The sequence below is a fragment of the Biomphalaria glabrata genome, chromosome 6 (genome assembly GCF_947242115.1).
Source record: "Biomphalaria glabrata chromosome 6, xgBioGlab47.1, whole genome shotgun sequence".
Classification (NCBI taxonomy): domain Eukaryota; kingdom Metazoa; phylum Mollusca; class Gastropoda; family Planorbidae; genus Biomphalaria; species Biomphalaria glabrata.
In genome coordinates, this window is record NC_074716.1 from 26,415,963 (window position 1) to 26,441,680 (window position 25,718).

At 36.5% G+C, this 25,718-nt stretch overlaps 3 protein-coding genes across 5 annotated transcripts in view; all 3 read right to left on the reverse strand.

Annotated features, from left to right (window-relative positions):
- Positions 1-1,441: 1,441 nt before the first annotated feature.
- On the reverse strand, positions 1,442-13,286 carry LOC129926962 (temptin-like). Its single transcript, XM_056033804.1, has 4 exons — positions 13,278-13,286; positions 10,643-10,828; positions 6,000-6,153; positions 1,442-1,606 (listed from the first exon to the last, which is right to left on the reverse strand). The coding sequence occupies exons 2-4, from the start codon at positions 10,817-10,819 to the stop codon at positions 1,551-1,553; spliced, it is 387 nt and encodes a 128-aa protein (XP_055889779.1). The 5' UTR covers positions 10,820-10,828; positions 13,278-13,286; the 3' UTR covers positions 1,442-1,550.
- A 3,773-nt stretch (positions 13,287-17,059) lies between these two features.
- Positions 17,060-21,710, reverse strand: LOC106051649 (temptin-like). The gene is made up of 4 exons (XM_013206850.2): positions 21,567-21,710; positions 20,656-20,832; positions 19,616-19,769; positions 17,060-17,215 (listed from the first exon to the last, which is right to left on the reverse strand). The coding sequence occupies exons 1-4, from the start codon at positions 21,567-21,569 to the stop codon at positions 17,124-17,126; spliced, it is 426 nt and encodes a 141-aa protein (XP_013062304.1). The 5' UTR covers positions 21,570-21,710; the 3' UTR covers positions 17,060-17,123.
- A 1,707-nt stretch (positions 21,711-23,417) lies between these two features.
- Positions 23,418-25,718, reverse strand: part of LOC106070594 (tyrosine 3-monooxygenase-like) — a 75,532-nt gene continuing 73,231 nt past the window's right edge. For 2 of the 3 annotated variants that reach the window (XM_056033774.1, XM_056033772.1), the window contains exon 11: positions 23,418-25,404. In XM_056033774.1, coding sequence (XP_055889749.1) covers positions 25,236-25,404 — 169 coding nt within the window. In that variant the 3' untranslated portion in view covers positions 23,418-25,235. The remainder of the gene's footprint in view (positions 25,405-25,718) is intronic. The other variant, XM_056033773.1, reaches the window with a different exon arrangement.

Genomic DNA, 25,718 nt, shown 5'->3' on the forward strand with positions numbered 1-25,718 from the left:
TACAATTCTTTCGTATTTTATTATTAATTAGGTAAAAACGGTATTATTGCCAAAATTTAAATATATATATATATTAAAACTAGAACCTTTAGAACCTTTCCCCATTAACTACAAGATCAATGTTTTTGTTTGTTTTTTTAAATAAGACTTTTCAATGCGTCTTCAACAACGTAATTTTAAAGTCTTCTACCTTCTGATGGCAGAACTGAAACATTTCTCCCGACCGACGTACAATACGGTACAATGGTAGTAATGACGTATGATGCGTGAACGGACCTGCTACAAGCCCTCAAATGACGATCAAGCCCATTAAAAACTTGCATGTTATACTGCAGTGTTTCTCAACCTGGGGAGGGGGGGTATGACAAATTTGGAGGGGAAGAACATTTTCAAATTATTTTTCAAGGGTAAAATTAAAACCTTGTATTTTTGTTGTAGTAATTCATCAACGTCCTAATATGAACCCAGTCAAATGTCTTTCTTAGGGCAGCAATTCTCACAACTGTTGAATGTCGTTATTTTGACGACTTTTGTGTGACAAAAATGAAAGCTTCGCAGCGTAAGTTCTTACAGAACAAGAAAATGATCTTAAGACCATCACGCCCACTACAGACTCACGTGCGCTATGTGTAGATCGAATATCCCTGGCATAACAGTATTGGCCAATGTTGACTCTTTCTTTATAAGACTTAGCTTGGTTTCGCCTTTTACTTTGTTAAATTTGAATGAATATTGCAAGAAAATAGTTAAATACTGGAACGTCCTTGCCTGTTATAATTTAATCTTTTTTTTTTGTTACATAGGCTCTGCATACTACCTGTGTAGACGCCAGGGGAAAAAAAGAATTATGAAGTCCAGAACGCAGGAAAAGGGGGAGGGTGGGACTGATTCCTCTCCTGTTCATTTGCCTCAAATGTTTCTTACACTTCAAATTCGGCCCGTCCACCTCTGCGATTTCTGACTAGGAGAAATGATGCAATCTTAAACCAAAGAAAATCAGTTTCTTAAGCTCAGAAACGCTGAAAAAAGCTTGACCTAAAGGGTCGGCGAACATTTTTTGTTCTATATTCTAAAATATTTTAGATGTTAATAAAAGTTTGAATTAAGCTGGCATATTGTTTAACAGTTTCCGTAATGTGTAAAGGACTTTAAAGTCTAAGAAAGAAAAACATGTTCAGTTAATGTAAAGTCTATTTCTTATTTAATAAACTTACATTTTAATATATGTGGTAACCATGGATAAAATGTCATAATCAATCAAAATTAAAACAGAATAGAGACTCATTTTACATTTGTCTAACAATATTGGGAAATGTTTGGAGACTGTTGTTGGGGAGGGGAATGACACCTTGAGCCTACCGCACCGGGTGACACCCACCCTAGTAACGCCACTGGTTATAGGTTTACTAACAAGATAACATAAAAAATACGTAACACAATATTGCTTATCGTTATAGATGTAATAAAAAGATTTGTGTTGACAGCTTGCGGTGACAAGGAAGATATTTAATTAAGCCTGAAAAGGGGATCACGATGTCTGGACGTTGGCTCTAGCATCGAAATGTCTGCCATGCGCACTTGTTACTTCCGATTGGTTCACAGATACCTAGATATGAAAAAAAAAAAAAGGATCAGAAAATGATGTTTACAGATAGCCATCGTTTCTTCTTTTTTTATTGCATTACATTGTGTTATGTTTTTTTTATTGCATTACATTGTGTTATGTTTTTTTATTGCATTACATTGTGTTATGTTTTTTTATTGCATTACATTGTGTTATGTTTTTTTATTGCATTACATTGTGTTATGTTTGTATTGCATTACATTGTGTTATGTTTTTATTGCATTACATTGTGTTATGTTTTTATTGCATTACATTGTGTTATGTTTTTTTATTGCATTACATTGTGTTATGTTTGTATTGCATTACATTGTGTTATGTTTTTATTGCATTACATTGTGTTATGTTTTTATTGCATTACATTGTGTTATGTTTGTATTGCATTACATTGTGTTATGTTTTTATTGCATTACATTGTGTTATGTTTTTTTATTGCATTACATTGTGTTATGTTTGTATTGCATTACATTGTGTTATGTTTTTATTGCATTACATTGTGTTATGTTTTTTTATTGCATTACATTGTGTTATGTTTTTATTGCATTACATTGTGTTATGTTTTTTTATTGCATTACATTGTGTTATGTTTTTTTATTGCATTACATTGTGTTATGTTTTTTTATTGCATTACATTGTGTTATGTTTTTTTATTGCATTACATTGTGTTATGTTTTTTTATTGCATTACATTGTGTTATGTTTTTTTATTGCATTACATTGTGTTATGTTTTTTTATTGCATTACATTGTGTTATGTTTTTTTATTGCATTACATTGTGTTATGTTTTTTTATTGCATTACATTGTGTTGTGTTTTTTATTGCATTACATTGTGTTATGTTTTTTTATTGCATTACATTGTGTTATGTTTTTTTATTGCATTACATTGTGTTATGTTTTTTTTTTGCATTACATTGTGTTATGTTTTTTTATTGCATTACATTGTGTTATGTTTTTTTATTGCATTACATTGTGTTATGTTTTTTTATTGCATTACATTGTGTTATGTTTTTTTATTGCATTACATTGTGTTATGTTTTTTTATTGCATTACATTGTGTTATGTTTTTTTATTGCATTACATTGTGTTATGTTTTTTTATTGCATTACATTGTGTTATGTTTTTTTATTGCATTACATTGTGTTATGTTTTTTTTATTGCATTACGTTGTGTTATGTTTTTATTGCATTACATTGTGTTATGTTTTTATTAAATTGTTATTGAAATTCTAAGGTTCTGCTTCTAAGTTCTTCTGTCTACCTGTTGGTAAGTTTACCGCTATGCTTTAAATTTAGATTCACAGTGAGACTATAATCAAGCGCGTTCGCTTGAACTAAAAAAATCTGAATAACAACATAATCATTTATAAAATCTTCAAGTTAGAGGGGGCTGAGGGGAATTCTTATTCTTCGTTCTCATACATAGTTGAGGTTGCGTGTCAATGTGTTATGCACCAGGAGGCCCATTGACTCCGACTTCAGCCTGCTTTTCTTTTTGGGTGTGCTCCCATAGCCTTTGATCATCCAAGATCATCTGCAAGGCAGCAGGTGTTGAATTTCGGAGTAGTCTCACCTAGAGGAATTACTATCCCTAGTTTACTAGTTTCATCTACTAGGCCACCAAGTGAATTAGTCTCCCCCCCCCCACCCCCAAAAAAAAAAATAACCAAAGTGTCCGGCTACATATTCAGGATGTGCGAAGTGTTCCTTTAAGTAAAAAATTTTGGAAACACTGACCTAAATACAATTGCATTGGTCTATTTACTTAAAGACGCCATTATTTATATCATACTGTAAGCCATGGGCGTAGCCAGTGGGGGGGGGGGGGGGGGTCTTGGGGTTCACACCCCCCCCCCCGAAATGAAAGACGGACTTTGGTGACAGATTTTTAGCTTTGATTTTGTTTATTTTAGGTGAGATTTTAATATTAAACCATCACTTGCCCCAGCGCAGCCAAGGGGGTTTTGAGTTTAAAACCCCTACCAGGGGGTTTTGCAGTTAAACTCCCCTCTTCTATAAAACAAAACAAACAAAAAATAATGCAAACGACAATCCCCTAATTCCAAGAACATAACTAAGAAAGATTTTGATTTAAAAAACCCCTTCAAAATTAACTATGAATTCCCCTCTTCAATTGAAAAAAGCACACACAGAAAATGCTATGAGCGTAGTCCAATGGGTTTTGGGTTTAAACACCCTTTAGCGGTTTTAAAGCTAAAAATACCTCTTCAATATAAAAAAAAGCAAATTACACACTCAAAATTCTATGAGTGTAGCCAAAGGGAGTTTTAAGTTTAACCCCCCCCCCCCCTTCAGTGGGGTTCGAAGTTTAAAAAAAACATCTTCAATTAAAAAAAAAGCAAATTTCACACTAAAAAACCTTTGAGATTAACCAAAGGGGTTTTAAGTTTAAACCCCCCTTCAGCGGGGTTTGAATAAAAAAAGTACCTCTTCTATAAAAAAAAAGCAAATTACTCACTCAAAATCCTATGAACGTAGCCAAAGGGGGTTTTGAGTTGAAACCCCCTTCATCGGGGTTTGATGCTAAAAAATACCTTTTCAATATAAAAAAGTGTAAATTACACACTTAATTTCTTTGACCTTAGCAAAGCCGAAGGGGAGTTTTGAGTTTAAACCCCTCCTCCAGATGGCTTTTTTTTTAGTCTAAAACCACTCCAGATGTTTTTGAGTTTAAAATCCCCCTACAGAGAGTTTTGAGGTTGAAAACGCCCTTTTCAATATTATTCTAAATCAAACTACACTCACCAAATTCTATGAGCGTAGCTCAATGAGGTTTTGAATTTGTTAAAAAAAAACTCCAGAGATTTTTTAGTTTAAAACCCCACAACAGATGATTTTGTCGATAAAACTTCCCTTTTCTATAAAAAATCTAAATCAAGCTACTGTCACCTAATTCCAAGAGCGTAGCCAAGAGAGGTTACAAAATTTCTGCCAGTGGCTGGACTTCATTAATAAAGTGCAGTGGATAGTCATCTGCCGAAATTGAAAAAGACTAAATGTGGCTCAACAAAGATGGCTAAGACGGTCTTTAGGAGTCAGTTATAGGGATCGGGTCTCAATCAAGGAAATGCTATGCCGAACTTGGAGTCGACCCCTTGGTAAGGTTGTGACAGAGCGTCACATGAGGTTTGCGGGACATGTTTACCGACAAAAAGAATTACGCATAATAAGAGTTGTAATGACATGGAGGCCATTACGAGGAAATCGCAAACAGGAACATCCTAGAACAACTTCACGCCAAACTTTCATAGAGGTCCTCAGAGCAGGTGGGAAGAGGCTTCAGACATTGCCAGCGACAGATTTTTGTGAAAACAGCTTGCCGCCCAATGAGCCGAACGGCGCGGGAGGATCTAAGCCAGTAAGACCCCTCAACTCAAGAAAACATTAAGAAACTGGAACAGACACAAAATAGAGCAGTGAGATTCATAACAAACGAATATTCACATTTGACTAGAGTAACACTTTTAGTAAAATCACTAAATTTAGAAAGCCTTCAGGAAAGAAGTCTCAAAAGTAAAGTAGCAATTATAAATAAAACACTGAACCATAATCTTCAAATACAAAAACAAAATTTAATAAAATACTCAGAAAGACAAAAACATAGAGGCACATTCCTCGTCCCATATGCTAGGACAAATTTGTACAAATACTCCTTCTTCCTTAGTGCTATTAGAGCATGGAATGGGTTGCCTGAGCTAGCCAGGAAAACCAGTGACTTGGCAGAATTTAAGTCATTGGTTAATATGCATGACTGAAGGCATGACGCGTAGGACGTAATCATCCTCTTTTTTTGAAGTAACCTCTGTATTATATAAGATAAGATAAGAATAGCACAGGTTTTGAAATTATACTTTTAATAGCAGAATAATGCACTGTAGATACCTCAGAATATGCATTTTTTAGGCTTTCAATATCGAAAATAGTGCTTGGCGGCGGGTCTTCGTCCCGCGCTGGTAGAGCTCGCAGCGCTCCACCAGAATTCATTGCTGGTGAGGGCGGGGAATCTACAAATTTTCCACTAACTCCAGGAAGAACTTATTCCAGGGTATAATAAACGTATTCCGAAAGAATGAAGAGTCAGAATGTAATAAAGATTAATTATACATACACAAACACACACATATATATATATATAGCGGTGGGGGGGGGGGGGAGAAAAAATCCCCCCTAAACCCCCCCCCCCCCCCCAAAAAAAAAAATCCTGGCTACGCCCATGCTGTAAGCTTAAACTTATGGGTCTGACATGACAGACAAGATCGTAACTAAAAAAAAAAATTCTGACTTTTTTTTAATTTAAAAAAAAATTCCTCATCCAATAACAAGTTACATAAAAATCACGTTTCTCTAACAAAACCTCAAACCTGGGTGACTTTGAGGCGCCACCAAATGGCCAGGATTTGACGTTGCAAACCGACATCCCGGATCACCAAGCTCTTGTCCATTGGTCAAACCGTCTCGGTCAGAGTCCTTCAGGCATAGTTCTTGAGACCACACATGTCCGGCAGCAGCAAAGTCCTGTTTTGATTATATAGATAGTAAATAGTATGCCTGTATACGGAAATAAAGTACTAAGTCGTTCTGAAAACGAGGCGCTGATTGAAGGCTGATCTTCCGCTGGCCTGTCTGAACAATTTGTTCTGCCTGGGAGCGTAGGTCTATTAAATTCTTATGACCAGAATGGATGAGGCCGGATACCGAATACACCGGGAATCTGGTGTATGAAACGGCCCTTTTGTGGAACGGCGTGTAGATCGTGTCGTGTTTGTTTGGGGTTTTCTATCAACATCCGACCTGTGCAATGAAACAATGAATCTCTCTTCGGCACCCCAATGGGAATGTTTCGCTACACTATAGGCCTAGTCGCATCCTCTAACAACTGATTTTTACCTGGGCGCCACATCGGGGCTGGATAGACTAGCTATTGGATACCTAGTTGGGGAAACGTATCTTTTTTTTTTCGAATAGCGAACAATTGTTTACTGTAATAGACTAAAACAACACGAGCTTCAATAAACACAATGATTTTATTCGTCCTTATTTATGCTCTCTACTCCAGCCACCTGTTCTCTATACTCTGACTTCCTTTTACACACAGTCCCTGACACACTGCTGTTCACTCAAGCATGTACACTCAAGGTCCACTGGTCATTTCATACACAGGCACACACACTGCACTACCAGCCACGCAAAACACAAACACTTACTATCACATCTCCCTCCTTAAAAGCTTTGAGATATCAATTGACTATACAAATGATTTCTGTCTCACTATAAACAAATGAGTAAACTGAATACATGTTTAACACAACAGAATGTTCAATTATTAATATTATCAATAGTAACAATATAAATTATCAAATGTGTAGTAAAAAAAACAACAACAGTCTAGGTTTACAAATAGACATTAATTATATACAAATTGCATAATAATAAAAAGATATACATGTATCTAATTATCTGCGTCAGGGTAACGTACTGGTGGCCGAACTTGCCTACCATATCGAGTTATTACAGGCGGCGGATTGGTAGTGTTAGTCTGTTCCTGTTGCACATTTGTATCGCTCACGTTCTCTGGCTGTGTGGTTTGACCATTAATGACTGTCTCTGGGGTGTCCATTTCAAAAATATCAGGCATGACCCTTGATTTTGTACATGTGTCTCTTAACATCCTTCTATTTCTTCGGTAAGTTATCCCATTCGGTGTTTTTACCCAGTATGATCTCGGGGTCTCCGCTTCTGAGATGACCACTGCTGGTTCCCATAAATCGCCAGGCTTCTTTTGCATCCACACTTTGCTCCCAGGCTGAATGTGTGGTCGCTCAGTGCGCCTCGCTGTTTTGTTGCAATATTTTGCTTGATTACTTTTTCTTGTTTTCCAAGCATTTTCTTTTTTGTCTTAGATTTGAGGTCTGAGATGGGCCTCCGTTGTCGGAAGATTTGTCCTCAGACGGCGGCCCATGAGCAGCCGTGCAGGTGAAGGTCCATCAGGGCATGGAGCATTTCGAAATGGCAAGAGGGCCGTATATGGGTCTTGACCCGACGTCCTAGCTTTATTTAGAAGCTGTTTCACTGTTTGTATGGCCCGTTCTGCCATACCATTAGATTGTGGAAATCTGGGGCGACATGTAATGTGCTTAAATCCCCAGCTTTTAAAAAATTTCAGAAATTCTTGACAAGCAAATGAGGGTCCATTGTCACTAATTACTTCCCTTGGAATACCATGTCGAGCCAATTGTGATTTCCTATGTATGGTCACATCTGAAGCCTTTAGTGTTGGGATAAGATTTATCTCAAAAAAATTACTATAGTAATCTACAAGTAGCAAATAGTTTTTACCGAGATACTCAAAATTATCAGCTCCAATTTTTTCCCAAGGAAGTACAGGAGTATCATGTGGTAACAATGGCTCCTTTTGCTGGGACTTCTGGTGTTCGTTACACACTGCACATGTTGATACCATGTCTATAATCTGCTTAGACATTCCAGGCCAGAAGAACACCTCCTTAGCTGTAACTAATTCATTTTTTAATTCCTCACGTAGTGCCGCTGGGACTTTCCTTGCTGCGTGTACAACAGGTTTAATGTTGGAATTGACCTTTATAGTATATTCCTCTTCCATGCAGCCTTAGCCAGTAAATACATCTGCGTAGCCTGAGAGTGTATCGTCCTCTATACAGTCAACTCTTCTGATTAAATTCATTTGTTGGCAGCCTGGTAGACCCATAATTGGTTTTGAATGTGTCTCCATAATTTGAAATTCTATTATGGCTGTCTTACTTTTAACAGTACATTTAATGTGTGCTTTGCCAACAACCTTCAATCTTTCTCCACTGTAGGTAGTAAGTTTGGATGTTGATTTGAGAAGTTTCTTTCTTTTTAATTGCTTGAAGATTCTGTATGGGAGAATATTGACTTGTGCTCCAGTATCCAACGTGAATGTGACTTGTTTGTTTTCAACAGTAACGAGTGAGTTCCATTCGTTGCTTAGATTATGGGAGCCAATACTGCCGATGAAAAATGTTTCCTCAACGGAGTCATCTCGACCTTCTGACTTCACTATACTTACAGGCTTTGATCTGCACACTGACGAAAAATGACCTTTTTATGACATTTGTGACAGGTTTCCCCATAAGCTGGGCACTGACGTGGTCTGTGTTCCTTGCCACAATAGCTACAACTCACATTTCCTTTTGTTCTTTTAAAGCTATTGGTAGCTGAATTCACAACTTGTACCCCACTTTCTTCATTCATGAGCTTAAGCTGCCATTCAGTTGCCTCAGCTGCCCGACATATATTTTCTGCCTTGTTAAGGTCTTGATCTGGTTCTCTCAAAAGTCTTGCTCGGGTGTTCTCATTCCTTATGCCACCAACTATCCTATCCTTTATTAGGGAATCTTTAAGCAAATCAGACTCACATGTCTTTGCCTTGAGTTTGATGTCAGTGACAAAGTTGTCAAATGACTCTCCTTCATGTTGAGAACGCTGGAAAAAAACATGTCTTTCAATGGTAACATTTTTTTTGGTAGACAGTACTTCTCGAACTTATTAAGAATGCTAATCTCACGTTCATTACATTCATTGTCCGTCCATTGGAAAGTGTTATAGACTTGCACTGCTTCTTGGCCGATCACATGCAATAATGTCATAGACTGTACTTCTCTGCTTTTTGTATCCAGTCCACTTGCTATCGAATATATCTGAAAGGATTGTTTGAACCTTTTCCAATTTTCTGCTACGTTGCCATTTAATTCCAGCGGTTGTGGCGGGTGGAGTCAGTCCATCTGACACAATGTAATAGACTAAAACAACACGAGCTTCAATAAACACAATGATTTTATTCGTCCTTATTTATGCTCTTTACTCCAGCCACCTGTTCTCTATACTCTGACTTCCTTTTACACACAGTCCCTGACACACTGCTGTTCACTCAAGCATGTACACTCAAGGTCCACTGGTCATTTCATACACAGGCACACACACTGCACTACCAGCCACGCAAAACACAAACACTTACTATCTTACTTACTAGCTTAGCTATTGGATACCTAGTTGGGGAAACGTATCTTTTTTTTTCCGAATAGCGAACAATTGTTTACTTGACAGATGATGTGAATGTTGATGTTGTCTGATGGTTGGTGCATCCATTCACGATGACAACCACTCGATCATCATTGGACTGGGGATGGGCAGGGCTAAGCTCAACAGGGCTTTAACGTTGCTTGTGATTTTGAGAACTAAACTTTGGCACAAAAGATCTGTCTTCAGTCTGGATAAGGAGGTTACCTTTCGGAAGGTAGGTGCGGGTAAGCTTCGAGAACTCATTTCCCTGCCTCAAGGTAGATTCAAGTTGTTAACATTAACAGACTGAAAATCATAATGAGTGTGACTCGGAACTGAGTTCAGAGCACTTTGCGAGGATGAAATAAAGACTCATAAACTATAACGTTCTTAAAAATTAATTTTCTCACTGGTGATCAGTGGCGTAGCAAGGAATTTAGTTTCTCGGGGACTTGGCCTCTTAGGGAACCCTGCATTTTGACATGACAAGAGGTAATGTACTTACTAAATATATACGCATAATGTGTGGAATACATGCAACATAGTCATAATTTACATAACAACATGAATAGCCAAATAACATGGCATTGGCTTAATATAATATTTAATGTAAGAAAAAAATTGAACACTCATTTGGGGGTCACCTCAAGAGGAAAACACCCCTTTTGGACATCCCCTTACCCCCAACCTAGCTACGCCACTGCTGGTGATTTTCAAAAGCATAGATGAAGACAAAAAGTAATTATCTTTTATATCCCTAAAGTAGCATCGCTTTCTATAACCGAGTTTTTAATGGTTTAGAAACCTCGAAAAAGAAACGGTTGGGACGAATTTACATAAGTTCCTAATTAGCCACGACGCGAATGTTTGTACTACCCCAAAGAACTCTAATTACAACCACTTTCTTAGATTACCATCTATTACATCTATCACAGTATATATTTACCAATCCAAACTCATTAGTAGCTCCACCTCCAGATGAGTTGTAGTGACCCACGCCCTGCCACAAACCAATCAGACACGGGTTTGGAACTATGTCCCCATTGGGAATAAGAGTGGTGTAACGAGGGTAACAAGAGGCTGCAGCCAGGAAGCTCACAAAACTTAGGATTGTGAAGTACATCTCTGAAAACTGAAACACAATCAAATATACTTCAGTAAGAGATGGGGAAGGGGGTGGAGGATAACAAACTGGAACCTCTCATTCCCCACCCCCATCCCCGTATCTCTACTTTCACAAGACAAAAAATTTAATCTCAAATGGGCAAAGAGGTAAAACTAATGTTTCTTTCCCGTGTTAGACCCAGCTGTCTGTTTAACACATCAGGATGTTATAGGCCCAGCTGTCTGTTTAACACATCAGGATGTTATAGGCCCAGCTGTCTGTTTAACACATCAGGATGTTATAGGCCCAGCTGTCTGTTTAACACATCAGGATGTTATAGGCCCAGCTGTCTGTTTAATATACAAGGATGTTATAAGCCCAGCTGTCTGTTTAACACACCAGGATGTTATAAACTCAGCTGTCTGTTTAATACACCAGGATGTTATAAGCCCAGCTGTCTGTTTGATATACAAGGATGTTATAAGCCCAGCTGTCTGTTTCATATACAAGGATGTTATAAGCCCAGCTGTCTGTTTAATATACAAGGATGTAATAAGCCCAGCTGTCTGTTTAATACATCAGGATGTTATAGGCCCAGCTGTCTGTTTAATACATCAGGATGTTATAGGCCCAGCTGTCTGTTTAATACACCAGGATGTTATAAGCCAAACTGTCTGTTTAATATACAAAAATGTTATAAGCCCAGCTGTCTGTTTAATATACAAGGATGTTATAAGCCCAGCTGTCTGTTTAATATACAAGTATGTAATAAGCCCAGCTGTCTGTTTAATATACAAGGATGTTATAAGCCCAGCTGTCTGTTTAATATACAAGGATGTTATAAGCCCAGCTGTTTGATATTCGAGAATATTATAAGCAATGAAATAAAAATTTAAATAATAAACAACTGAACGAAAATATATGACAATTTGTTTTTAAAGTCAATAGATATTGTTTTTATAGTCAATGGATATTGTTTTTAAAGTCAATAGATATTGTTTTTATAGTCAATGGATATTGTTTTTAAAGTCAATAGATATTGTTTTTATAGTCAATGGATATTGTTTTTAAAGTCAATAGATATTGTTTTTATAGTCAATGGATATTGTTTTTAAAGTCAATAGATATTGTTTTTATAGTCAATGAATATTGTTTTTATAGTCAATGAATATTGTTTTTATAGTCAATAGATATTGTTTCTAAAGTCAATAGATATTGTTTTTAAAGTCAATAGATATTGTTTTTAAAGTCAATAGATATTGTTTTTATAGTCAATGGATATTGTTTCTAAAGTCAATAGATATTGTTTTTATAATCAATGGATATTGTTTTTATAGTCAAAAGATATTGTTTTTATAGTCAATAGATATTGTTTTTAAAGTCAAAAGATATTGTTTTTATAGTCAATGGATATTGTTTTTAAAGTCAAAAGATATTGTTTTTATAGTCAATGGATATTGTTTTTTAAGTCAATACATATTGTTTCTAAAGTCAAAGATATTGTTTTTAAAGTCAATAGATATTGTTTTTAAAGTCAATAAATATTGTTTTTATAGTCAATAGATATTGTTTTTAAAGTCAATAGATATTGTTTTTATAGTCAATACATATTGTTTCTAAATTCAAAAGATATTGTTTTTAAAGTCAATAGATATTGTTTTTAAAGTCAATAGATATTGTTTTTAAAGTCAATGGATATTGTTTTTAAAAGCTACCACAAGATAAATATTTCTTGATATCATTGAATGAATAGTAAAACAAGCAAAAGATAAAAATACTTCAGAAAAAAAAATCTAAAATAAGGGAAGAATTCCACACTTACAAATATCCATCGATAATTTTGAAGTTATTACCCTTTTTCGAAATCAATCAAAGTAATGAATTACCAATATTTATTTACAATACATTATCGTTTAAAGTTTCAACTTTATCCGAGAACGGACCTGGAAGAAACAAAGTGTTCACTTATCTAAGGGGAAAAACCCTACATATTTAGCAATGATTGTGAATACTGAAGAATCAATTTCCCTGGTTGGTATCATACAAAATAATTTATTAACAGTAATTAATTGATTAATTGTTTTGTTTTGTTGTTTTTTTGGGGGTTTTTTTACTCATTAATGAATTGTCTTTGCCAATGACTAATTATGCAAAGTTTCAACTTGATCCTCTGTGAGTGTGGGAGAACCAACGTGTACAAACATTTTACCAGACAGACAGACAGGCAGAGTGAGTTGATAAAAGCTTTGTAAAAATAATGTTGCGATAAAGCATGAAAGTGGGTGGAACTGACCTACACTGGGAGCGAAGGGGATGTCACGGTGATGCATACACAAGTATACACGTTTGGTCACTTTTTTTTTGTAAGGCTAAAAGAAAGTGTTAAAACCACACCGATAGAATCTTGTAGGCTTATTGTAGTTGGTCTATTCTAATTTGTCACCTAATAGAGATTACACACGTTTGGGTTGTGTACCTTGAAACTCTGTGGAGAACTTAAAACATGAATATTAATAGTTCAGCATCATAATGAAAAGAAAAATTGTACCTTATGTTATTAAAAATCTCACAAAATGACTAAATATAGTCAATTAGAACCAAAACAATTTAGCATCACCAAATGTCCAACACAGAACGCGTAAAGTATTTTATTAGAATATCCGGCACACCTCACCGTTAACACACACACACTGACACACACACTTACTATTTAATGAATGAAAAAAAAAACTGAACTTGATTTAAAGTGTGTCAGCTATCGGCTGGTCAAAAACTACTTCGAATGTGACAAGGACTGTTAGGTTTAGGAACAAACACCAAATGGTCGAGATAATAGAATAAGGCTGAAATTTTAAAAAAAATTCATTATGGATGTAAAGCAATGTAGGTCAGTTCCGGTAAGCCAATAGTTTCAGCCTAGTGACTTACACGAGATCGACTTCCTCAAGATCCAGTGAGCATGGTGATTTGGCTGAGACCAATCGTCATACAAGGCCTGAATACTGACCTGCCACGTCGCAACATGTAGGCATGGGGATACCAATACGACGTGGCAACGAGGTATTAGTCTCCACTGCCCACAGGCTGCGACGTCGCTGGTCAGTGCTTAGGCCTAATATAACGATTGGTCTCGTTCTAATAGATAGATCGTTCACTCCTAAGATACTTGGATTAATCTCAAAATGATAGGCATCAGCAGGATTAACACAGGATAGGCCCTCATGGAGTACAAATGATACAGACAAGATAATTTTAAAACAAAAATGAATTCAAGATTGTACTAATTAAGACCTTTTTTTTAGCGGCTCCGAAAGGGGAAAAGACGCTATTAGTTTTGTGCGAAATGTCCGTCTGTCCGTCCGTCCCGTTTAGATCTCGTAAACTAGAAAAGATATTGAAAATCCGACTTCACAATATTTTAGACCATTCAAAGTTCTGATGCAACGGCTACTTTTTTTTTTCCTGAAAGCGAAAATTCTAATTTTTAAAATCAATTATGCAAGCAGTTTTTTAAAGAGAAAAAGCTAATTAGTATGCATTATATGTTAGACCTAATTTAAAACGAATAGTATTCTTATAAATTTCTTTTTCGTTAAGGATTTTTTTTTCTAATTTTAAGGATTCGATTGAGGTTGAGCCTTTTCAAAACAATTACATTATTTATTCCGAACCGAGGGTCCCGTGTTCGAATCCTGATGAAGACTGGGATTTTCAACTTCTGAGTCAACCCAGCTCTAATGGCTACCTGACGTTAGTTGGGGAAAAGTAAAGGCGGTTGGTCGTTGTGCTGGCTACATGACACCCTCGTGAACCGTAGGTCACAAAAACAGATGAACTTTACATCATCTGCCCCCTAGACCACAAACTAGTTAGGCCAGGTTGACATCTAACTTTACATTCACTTTCACCTATCCTTTGATCTGTGGGACGGTTGGGGCACTACACAAGATCTGTTAATTTTCTTTCTCCATTCTTATCTCTCATTTGTCTTTGATATAATTTCATTCGGATGTTCTTTCTGAAAATATTGAAGCCTACCTGGGTGGACCACTGGTCGTGCGGTTTGCGCGCTGGACTGTCGTTCGGATTTATCGACGGTCGAAGGTTCAAACCCTGCCTGTTCCCATCCCCAGTCGTCCTGAGGGAGGTTTGGACTATGAAGTAAACTATCTTCAACTCTGAAGGATTATCCGAAATATGTAAAACATTTTACTTCGGGGGCCGATTTTGAGTTTGTGTTTCCACACAAACTGTCTTTTGTAACCTTGTTATTTTTCAGATTGAAGCAGCAATCAATATTTCAGTATAATATCCATGCCTTGCGTTTGGCCGGCACTTTGAAGCAAATATTGGACACCACAGAAAGTAGTGAGATTGTGCTTATCTTGACCACGAAGGAGTATCTGCACTTTATATTGTTATATAATAGCATTAATAGGTCTACATTACCAGCTGTAAGATTCAGTGCCAGCACCTAGAACCTGAAAATAAGATGGGAACTACTGAAAATACTAGAAAGTAACTTTTAGTGAGAAACTATAACACAAAATGTTGCACACATACACACACATAAATCCTATTACTTTTAGATAGACTGTTCCCTTATCATCGGTTCAATTTATTCTTGTCATTTATAAGGGCGACTAGCCATATGTTGAACTGTACACGGACTTTGTGCTTTTTAAAACGTGACACATGAACTAGACACAGAGGACCTCAAAGAGCTACTAGATCTTAGTGTGTAAACAAACTCTAGACCTTCTTGTACCTTTAGTATTGAACTGTAATGACTGACTTCTTTTGTCTCTCTATTCAGTGTTTTTAAGCAGGTCAACATCTGTGCAAGGTTTAAGTTCTCTAATTGGTGCTTGCAGTTGTACATTCTCAGACCATGACTTGTCTACTGAGCCCGTAGTCTGTTTTCTGTAGTGCGTTTTCTGAAGTCTGTTTTCTGTAGTGCGTTTTCTGAAGTCTGTTTTCTGTAGTGCGTTTTCTGAAGTCTGTTTTCTGTATCCTGCTTTCTGTAGTCTAGTCTCTATGGTTAGCCCTTGGACACTGTCTTTTTAATAACATTTCGTTTTTAATCTTATTGAAATATATTTTACTCTTAGTGTGTGTCCAAAGCCATTTAAGTGGTTGGCTGTTTGGTCGTTTGGTCGTCTCAATGGTCCCGGGTTTGTACCCTGCCCACTGCCATCCCCCTTGCAGTCCTGCGGGAGGGGCTAGGATGTAGATGATGTGTGGATGAGCTAACATGGATCTCGAAAAATGTTCTGACGATATTCCCAAAGTTTGACAATGCATATCTTTTGGAAAAATATTACCTACCAATTGGGCACAAAGAAAAAAACTCTTGTTATTAATTAATTAATCTTCTTTAAAATAAAATTTGGTCTGAAGGTCAAGAGGTTTTTATCTTGTGCACACGGGCGTCAGCGGATATACCCGCGTGTATTCATAAAAGAACTTTTTTAAAAATGTTAGTTGTTGGGAATTAGATTTTGTCAACGAAATATGTTGCTATGGATCCCTCGATATAAGCAGTATATTTCGCAATATATAAAGGGATTTAAATTTTGTTATTTCTAAAATATGTTAAAAGTATTTATATTTACAAATTCTTTTTTTTTATGTGCTCTTCAGAGACACTTCAGGATAGAAGATTTAAAAAGTACAATAGCAATTAAGCACTGAACCATATCTTGCACATACAAAAAAAAAACACAACCTAATAAAAACCAAGAAAAAAACTGATATAATGGGATATGTTCTTATTCAATTTGCCGGAGCACTCACTTTGAATCGCTCCTTCTTCGCTTTTGCCATTTAAATGTGTTGCGTGAATCAGACAAGAAAACCAATGATTTAGCCGTGTTTAAGTCTCTAACTATAATGCACGATTAGATTGACACTTGGATACGCGGAGGGTGTAATAGTTTTTTTTTAAAGAAACGTCTTATAAGATAAGATAAGATAAGATAAGACTGTATGGCATCATTCTTTTACATAGTTATGAAATGTTGCATCGCGATAGCAAGATTTACACTTTAGAATTATTTTGATAGTAGTATGTTATTACTCTCAGCTGGTTTGTATTAGCCCAACAAATGAAACAATGTCAAGGTGGTCAAGATAGAAAAGACGTAAGGAATTGAACCCAACAATCAAACACACACACACACACATCAGTGCAAATAGTAGAAGGTTGAAAACATTAACACCACGTTGCAGATAACAATTTGGTTTGAACTCTCATAGGAATAGAAAAATAAAATGTTTTATTTGAAATAATCTCAGGCATGTAATACAAAAAAAATAATATTTATAACTGTTTGAAAGGTGGGCTTGGTACAATGGGTGGGCAGGAGAAGTTCTGCCAGGCACAGGCTGCACTGCCAATGGGCTCACAGATACCTGCAATAAAACGAAGATAAGATGTTCTAGAACAATGAGATGATCAGTTTGGGCCCTACAGACTAGTCACTGTTATGACATAAACATTCAACTCTTCATTGGGTTGGATTATTAAAGGTCAATACATGAGTGGAGTTACAAGGTCGTTTCGTTGTTCTATCTCTAGGCAGCTAGTCCAACAGAACCGTTGAATGATGCTGAACTTGATTTAAAAACTCTTTTAAACTAAATTTTAATTGATAATATGTATGATATGTATTTTATATATTTCTAAAATACCACTGATTCATTCATTCATTTATGTATCTATCAAGAGATCACAGCAACTGTCTTACGGAATCGCGAGAAATTTCATACACTGGTTCCTTTTAATTCTTAAGTGCTCGCTAAAAAAATAGACTTAGACAGGTTCGTAGCTTGAACGTGGCTATTAGTGAAAAACAGCACACTTTCTATTAAACCTTTCTATTTTTTTTTTCGGCATTTCCTCAAAACGCCTCATTCTAAAAATAAAGCATAAATGCCAATGTTTAATAACACAAAATAAACTTCCATTTTTCTTTCAATACTTTTTTTTATTACTTTTCTTTTCCGTAAATTAGGAAATAGCAGGTGTGTACAAAAATGTATCAAACAAAATAAAATCAATAATTCTTGGATGCGTAACTTGATATTGTGGACACTTTAAATTTAACTAACAAGACAAATTTGATAAATTCAATTTTTTTTTTGCCTAGAGTACATGCATGAGTGTGTGTGTTCGTGTGTAGAAACTAAATGAAATTTAAACTGTGAATTCTGTAGAATTAGATAAGGACTAGATCTAGATCCACATAAGAGATAAATCTAGAATTAAAATCCGCCGCAAGGAGCAAAAGAAATACAAAAAAAAAGGTAGGGGGAACTAAGAAAGAGAGAGAGAGAGAGAGGAGGAGAGAAAGAGTGAGAGAGCAGATCTAGATCTAAATCTGTACAACTGTAGAATTAAACATCAAAACGATTGTCATAGTGTATGTATGTGCCTGTGTGTGTTTGTGGAGTTTGAGGAGGATATTTTGCTTCATAGAGTTCCAGGTGGTGGCGCTATTTGATTTCCACCAACTCTACCTAACGGACAAAAGTTGAAGTGTGTAAAAGTTGCGTCTTTAGATGTAAAGTCTAGATCTATAAGTGACGAAATAAACAAAAGAACAGTAGTCTATTGAGCAGCTAGTGTTCCTACTCGTGCTTACATCAGCATCTATTCAGCCATTTCACACACACTCCTCAACACTCTGTATAGATAAGAAGCCGACTATCTGTGAGAGACTATCCAGGTTTCCAAGTGACCAGGTGACCTGAAGTTGACCTATTTAGACCTAGATCTTTATGGGTCTCCAGCTTTGGTTACTTCGACGTGACCCACTTACTTCCTTATTACTTCCCAAGTAAAATCTTTGAATAAAAATGCAATTTGAGCATGGAAACAATAGACTTGACTAATTAAGTAGGCCTTGTACCAATATAATAGCTAGATCAGATTCACGAGACAAGGGCTTTATACATTAACTAGACCAGGGCTTTATACATTAACTTACTAGACCAGGGCTTTATATATTAACTAGACCAGGGCTTTATACATTAACTAACTAGACCAGGGCTTTATACATTAACTAGACCAGGGCTTTATACATTAACTTACTAGACCAGGGCTTTATACATTAACTAACTAGACCAGGGCTTTATACATTTAACTAGACCAGGGCTTTATACATTAACTAGACCAGGGCTTTATACATTAACTAACTAGACCAGGGCTTTATACATTAACTAGACCAGGGCTTTATACATTAACTAGACCAGGTGCCCGTACATTAGGAGACAGATCCATATATTAACTAAACTATTTCCATATAAACTAGACTAGACATACATAAACTAGGTCAGATCCCCATGCATTAACTTAGCTAAAATCCCATACGTTTATCATTATCTAGATTAGATCCCTTTACTCTTCTGATTAATTAGATTAGATCCACATACTTTTGTGATTAACTAGGGTAAATCCCCATACACTTATGATTAACTAGATTAGATCCCCATACACTTATGATTAAGTAGATTAGATCCCCATACTTTTATGATTGACTTGATTAGATCTCCGAATATTTATTAGACCAGATGTTCTAAAAATGAAATTCTTCAGTGTCATATTGATCCCCATACACTTATGATTAACTAGATTAGATCCCCATACACTTATGATTAAGTAGATTAGATCCCCATACTTTTATGATTGACTTGATTAGATCTCCGAATATTTATTAGACCAGATGTTCTAAAAATGAAATTCTTCAGTGTCATATTGACACTAATTTCTTTAACTACATACAGTCGAATACGAAGTAGTAAAACTCTTACCGGGATGCCTCTGGGGAGCAGTCAAACTACCACCGAAACCAGGCACAAAACGGCAGTTAGGGTCACCTAGCTCTGCACCATTAGACACACCGTCTCTGTCACTGTCTCTCTGGCACAACGCCACAGTCCAGGTGTGCCCAGCAGCAGCAAAGTCCTGTGACCAAATAAATAGAAAGAGTGTTCAAACTATACACAAACGTAAAAGTAATGAAGTATTTTAAGCATGTAGAGAGAGAGAGAGCATGTAGATTGATACCAATGAGATTCTCAGTCCACAGTTCGGATGTCGCCATAGCAACTGTAACAAATTGTTTTTCAAGGACAATACATTATTTTAAAAAAAATATGAAAAGCCTTTAAGGTTTCCTTGTAAAACTACTGGAATGAGAAAACACAAACAAGTTATTTATACGCCTCCTTGTATAACCTATGCATGCGTGTGTAATAGTTTCACCGTAGGAGCTTAGTGCTCAGATGTCTAAGTAAGTCATTAGATATACGTGTCTCTATACGTAATACTTGGACAGGTTAACTGAATATTGTAACGTATGCCAGTGTTTCTGCAAGAAAAGTAACCCGCTTCAATATCCAATAGTTGCATTGTCAGAAGTATTTACTGCAACTGGATGGCTGCCTGGTCGAGTGGCATGTGCTCTGGAATTTAATATCGATGGTCCTGAGTTTGAGCCCTGCCCAAAGCCAACCCCCCTCCGCCCCCGCCTTATGCGAGAGGTTTGGACTAGGATGTAATAATCTTCAAATCTGAAGGAACATCCAAAACATCTAAATAAAACAAAGCCAATTTGAAAAGAAAACTGTACAAGTCTACAAGATGTTTACAGAAAAACAGTTTAGCTTTGTGTGAATGTATGTGCGAATCATCAGATCGTCTGCTGCTACTATGACATCAGTTGGTATGGATCTCTTGTAATTTTTTTTTTCGTTCCATATGTATTTTTCTACTTTTTAATCTGATAGCAGTTTAGAACCAGAACATGGCTAGAATCATATTAACTCTTGATGTTCGACAAATGACATACCGCGCCAAAAGTGTTCCTAAGTGTTCCGCCTTCAGCAGTCAAATGGCCAACAGCTGGCCAGAGGCCAATACGACATGGATTTGGTACGATACTTCCGTTGGGAATCAAATCTTGATAGTTTATGAAGCCAGAGACAGTCACCAGGAGACAAGCAAGGAATGTGAACGCCAACATGGTCTGGGGACAGAAAACAAAAACAAAAGCTCAACCAATCAGCCAGCGTGTCTGAAAGGAAGGGGTTAAAATGTTAGAAGATTTTTCTTATTTCAAACTATAATTTAAGACTTCTCCACAGGAATTATTAGATTGAGATAATAAGATCGTACCACATTGTTACCCCCTCTGTCACTTTACTAAACTAATGTATAGACTTCAGAAAAGTAGATACACATATAGATGCTTTATACTTCAGACTTAGATCATGTTAAAGTGCAAACTATAACAATACATAATAAAGTAATGTTCCCCTTTCAGACCTTGCGATCTATAGAGGAGATGATGTAAAGGTCATCTATTTCTGTAGCCCACGGTTAACGAGGGTGTTATGTGGCCAGCACAGCGACCAACTGCCTTTACTTTTCTCCGACCAATATCAGGTACCCATTAGAGCTGGGTGGACTCGGGTGCGCCCAAAGATCCCTAAATTTAAAATCCCAATCTTCACCAGGTTTCGAACTCGGGACTCCCGGTTCAGAAGCCAAGCGCTTTACCGCTCAGCCACAGCGCCTCCAGTTCAATACATACTGTATAATAAGAATAAATAATATTCTATAATAATAAGATTCTAGTCTGCTCTAATAAGATATTACAATACTAAAAAGAATGAAGTATTATAGAATAACAAAGTATTTGACAATAAACTTTATTAGCACATTGTGAGTTCCTATTACAAAGGATCTTGGAGATCTTACCATGTTACAGCTGCGATCTACTCACAGACACTATCACCACTTTGACTATGGGCAGACAACTCTTTATGCAAGTTCACTAATCACGTTCTCTCGTTTAATTTTTTTTCCCCAAGTACAAAACATCTGTCGTAGATCTCGCCTGGACAACACGCACGCACAATCTCAAAAAAATAAAATCATGAATTCAAGTTAGATTAACATAACGGTCAGAGACGTAGTAGGGGGTGGGGAGCAAGGGGGTGCTTCATGGCTCAAAAAGTTGCCACACTCATAGGTCTCCACACTAAGAGGGACGCCCTAAAGTTATGAAGACACGATTATCTGGAAATTTTCCTTTTTTTTTTTTAAATCATGATGTGAAAAATATATTTTTAAGTCTAGTACATTTTCACATAGGCTGAATTATGTATTTAGTTTCTTGATCTTTGTTTTAAATTACCGCTTACACCTTTGCTAACAATGCTTTTTCCCCATAACTATTCGATGAACGCCAAGTATGTCATCTGACATCAATTCAGTATCATAATAGTGTCATCTACAGTTAATGAATGACATATGAACAGAAAGTGTTGCTGGCTGAATATGAGCTCTGCTGGTCTCATGTTGTTGTTGTTGTTTCTATTGTCAGCGATAGCCTGCACCACTCAGAGAACTCACTATTAGATTTCAATACTGATGGTGTACTTGATCTTGTTGTAAGCTGAGTCTGCAGAGGAAGCAGAATTTGGATTCTTTTTTTAGCAATTAACACATCCCCTTTCTCAGGACTTTATTGCCGCTTAGCATTAGACGTAAGAACCAAGTCTTTGAAAGATGCCTAGCCTTTCTTTACGTAATTACAATTATTTTAGTTTGGAATGAACAAAAAAGTAATCTGAATGCAAAAATATTGACATTTCAATTTACTAGAAACAGCGAATTTTTGGTTCAAAATGACCAAATCAAAACTTTGACCATCTCATACGTTTTCTTCATATCAACCAAGTGTTTCTGCCTCAGGAGAAAGTGTGCTTGTCAAAGTATGTTGCCTTCAGAGTTTTAGACAAATCTAGTTCATTTGATTCCAGCTGGTCTAAAGTAGACATTTATTTTTAAAGAAACGATGCAGGAGGTAAGTAATACAATAATATTTTTTTGTTCAAGAATCTACACTATGTGTAGTTTGTACTGAGAAAATGTGTCCTTGGTTTGAAGCCCCACATCACTTAGCTCTCTACCCCATACATTTTTCACACTAGACATATAGAATTTAATATTTATTTGAGAGTAAAATAAAAACAAATTCTACTTAGGTCACGGACCAAAAGTCTTCGAGGTCCTTAGATCTTGGTTCACTGGACATTTGTATTGTAGTTATAGTTTGTTATTGTTATAGTTATAACTTTGCTAAAATGTCTTAATCTTTACTATTTGTGTATGTGTTTCGACATTCCTGTTTGCTCGAGAATCTTGGACTCGAATGAGACTTCAATGAGAGACATGCCAACCACGTCATTGGGACGATATGTTTTATACCCTCTCCGTCCTCCCCTCTTTTGGAACCAACCAACCTTCTTTGGCGCGCATGGAATTTCTCAACCACTCCTTTTCTGTATGGAATTTCTCAACCACTCCTTTTATAGTATGGAATTTCTCAACCACTCCTTTTATAGTATGGAATTTCTCAACCACTCCTTTTATAGTATGGAATTTCTCAACCACTCCTTTTATAGTATGGAATTTCAGTCACAAACATGCCGCCATGACCTTCTGATGCAGAACATTCAACCAATAAAAGAAGAATCATTTGTTATTGGAAATGGCCTTGCACACTTCCATTCCGTGACAATAACAACACAACACAAATGTATATCATGGTCCAACTTGATGGTTTTATTATCTTATATAACCAATGAAGAGAATTGTTTGTCATTTCCAGAACACTAGTTATTGATCTATTCTAGCCTATCTAGTAGATACATAGCCACACACTAACTCTAAAACAGATTTCAGACAAATTGTTGTTTTTGTTTGTTTGTTTGTTTTTTTGTCTCTTTGTGTCTATATGTAGACAAGTAATAGTATCCCTAATGTCCACTTTGTCAGAACGTAGATGTATACACAGTCAATGTTTACAGAATATACTAGAGCACACACACACACAAATACATGCTTACTTAGGCTACATCAACAAATATAGAGCCCACATAGAAGTTTATTTATATACAGGGGAGGGGGGGGGCCAAACATTTTTATTGAAGAAACAGTTGTTGTTGTTGTTGTTGTTGTTGTTGTTGTTGTTGTTGTTGTTTTTCATTGAATAATTTTCGTTTTTTTAACAAAATGTTTTTATTAAATGACCAAATGACAGAATTCATTTCGTGAGCCGCATTGGGACATTCGCACGTGAGAGGCTGCATAGCGACTTGCCATAATTGTAAGCACCTTGGGGAATCTTTGCCTTCATTACTTCTAGCAACAAATCCAGCTCAAAAGTTAACGAGAAGCGTGTCATGTGGCCAGCACAACGACCAACCCAACTAAAGTAAGGTACCCTTTAAAAATTCGAAGCTCAAAATTCCAGTCTTCATCGAGATTCAAACCCAGGACCCCAGGTTTATAAGCCAAGCGTTTAACCACTTAGCCACTGCTCCCCCCCCCCCCAACTTGTACACAGAAAAAAAAAAACTAACTGTACGCTAGAAAAGATAAACTGGCTGGACAACACCAAAGAATGGACCGGCCTCTCTTGCTATCCTGCTAAGACCAGCTGCTGACTGGGAAAAGTGGGGGGGATCTGATCTGGTTAAGCGAACTGTCACAGCACCCCTTCGAAGAAAGTCTTTGTAAGATACATATAATAAGCATTAGCCTGGACATTGCTGAGCATCCAATCAACACACAGTCTAGAGAGAGGGTAAACTTGAAAATATCAACTTCATTTTATGAAGCCAATGAAAAACAAAACCAAAAAATAATGACGTCTCGAGTCTACACAACCAGAATCACACATCGAGATCTAAGACTAACCGAGATTAAGATAGACTATCACACATCGAGATCTAGACTAACCGAGATTAAGATAGACTATCACAGTAAAAGAAGCAGAAATCACTCCAAGAAATATAACCAAACATTTGAACATCGAGCGATCAGGAAACGGTTGTCTCCCATCAAGTACAAATTTAACTAGGTAAAATGGAATCCGTTTTATCCCTAATGGTAGGGAAAATGGAGTGCTGTCGAAATAGTTACGTTTACTTGACAACTCACAAAGGTAAATATATATATATATATATAAAGGTTCCTTCCTTATTAATAAAACCATCTGGATTCCACCATAATTGCTTTTATTGTGTTACTGAGTCCTAACTACCAACGTCTAAAATGTATATCATAATCAACAGTTGGAAGAAACATCTTAGATTGGCACAGAGCCATATCACTGTAACGTTAATGCCATCCATCAAGGTTCCATTCATGCTTACTATAAGTACCTTTCTTTAGCTATCTCAAGATGCGTATAGAACTGATTATTGACTTCCAAACCACAGTCTAATCAGTTTGTGTCATTTACAAATATTTTGTTTTGAATATTTTAGATGTTCCGTCTGATAATTTGGAATGGAGAAAATTATTGGCTACAATAAATACAAATAAATATCATAAATATTCATAAGCTATCGGGTTCTAGACCGGGTTGTCCAGTCTGTTCACTGCGTGCGTGAGTATGTTCAAATCCTGACGGATGTCTTCTACAGCATGCAGCAGAGCCGCCTTTGAATCTAGAACTTGAACAGACTGCGTGTACGGGTCATACTTCACATCGAAAGGACGCTGTAATGACGTCACGTATTGTCTGCAAATAGAAATACACATTTTTTTTATGTATAAATAAACATATGTTTTACTAAATCTTTTTTAGATGACGTTTTTAGCAAGTCATTAGAAAGCAGAGGTGAAGTATCATATGAAAAATGAAAATGATGCTTGCGAGAGTTGGTTATGATCCAGTGGCGTAGCTACCAATGTGCGGGTGGTGCGGGCCGCACAGGGCACCAAGTGGAGAGGGGCACCAAAATTCCCCCAGTGTGTATTAATTTCCTATTTCCCTGAGCGTTTCAGTAAAAACGACTAATTATATGGACACGAACAAACATAAACTGTATTTTA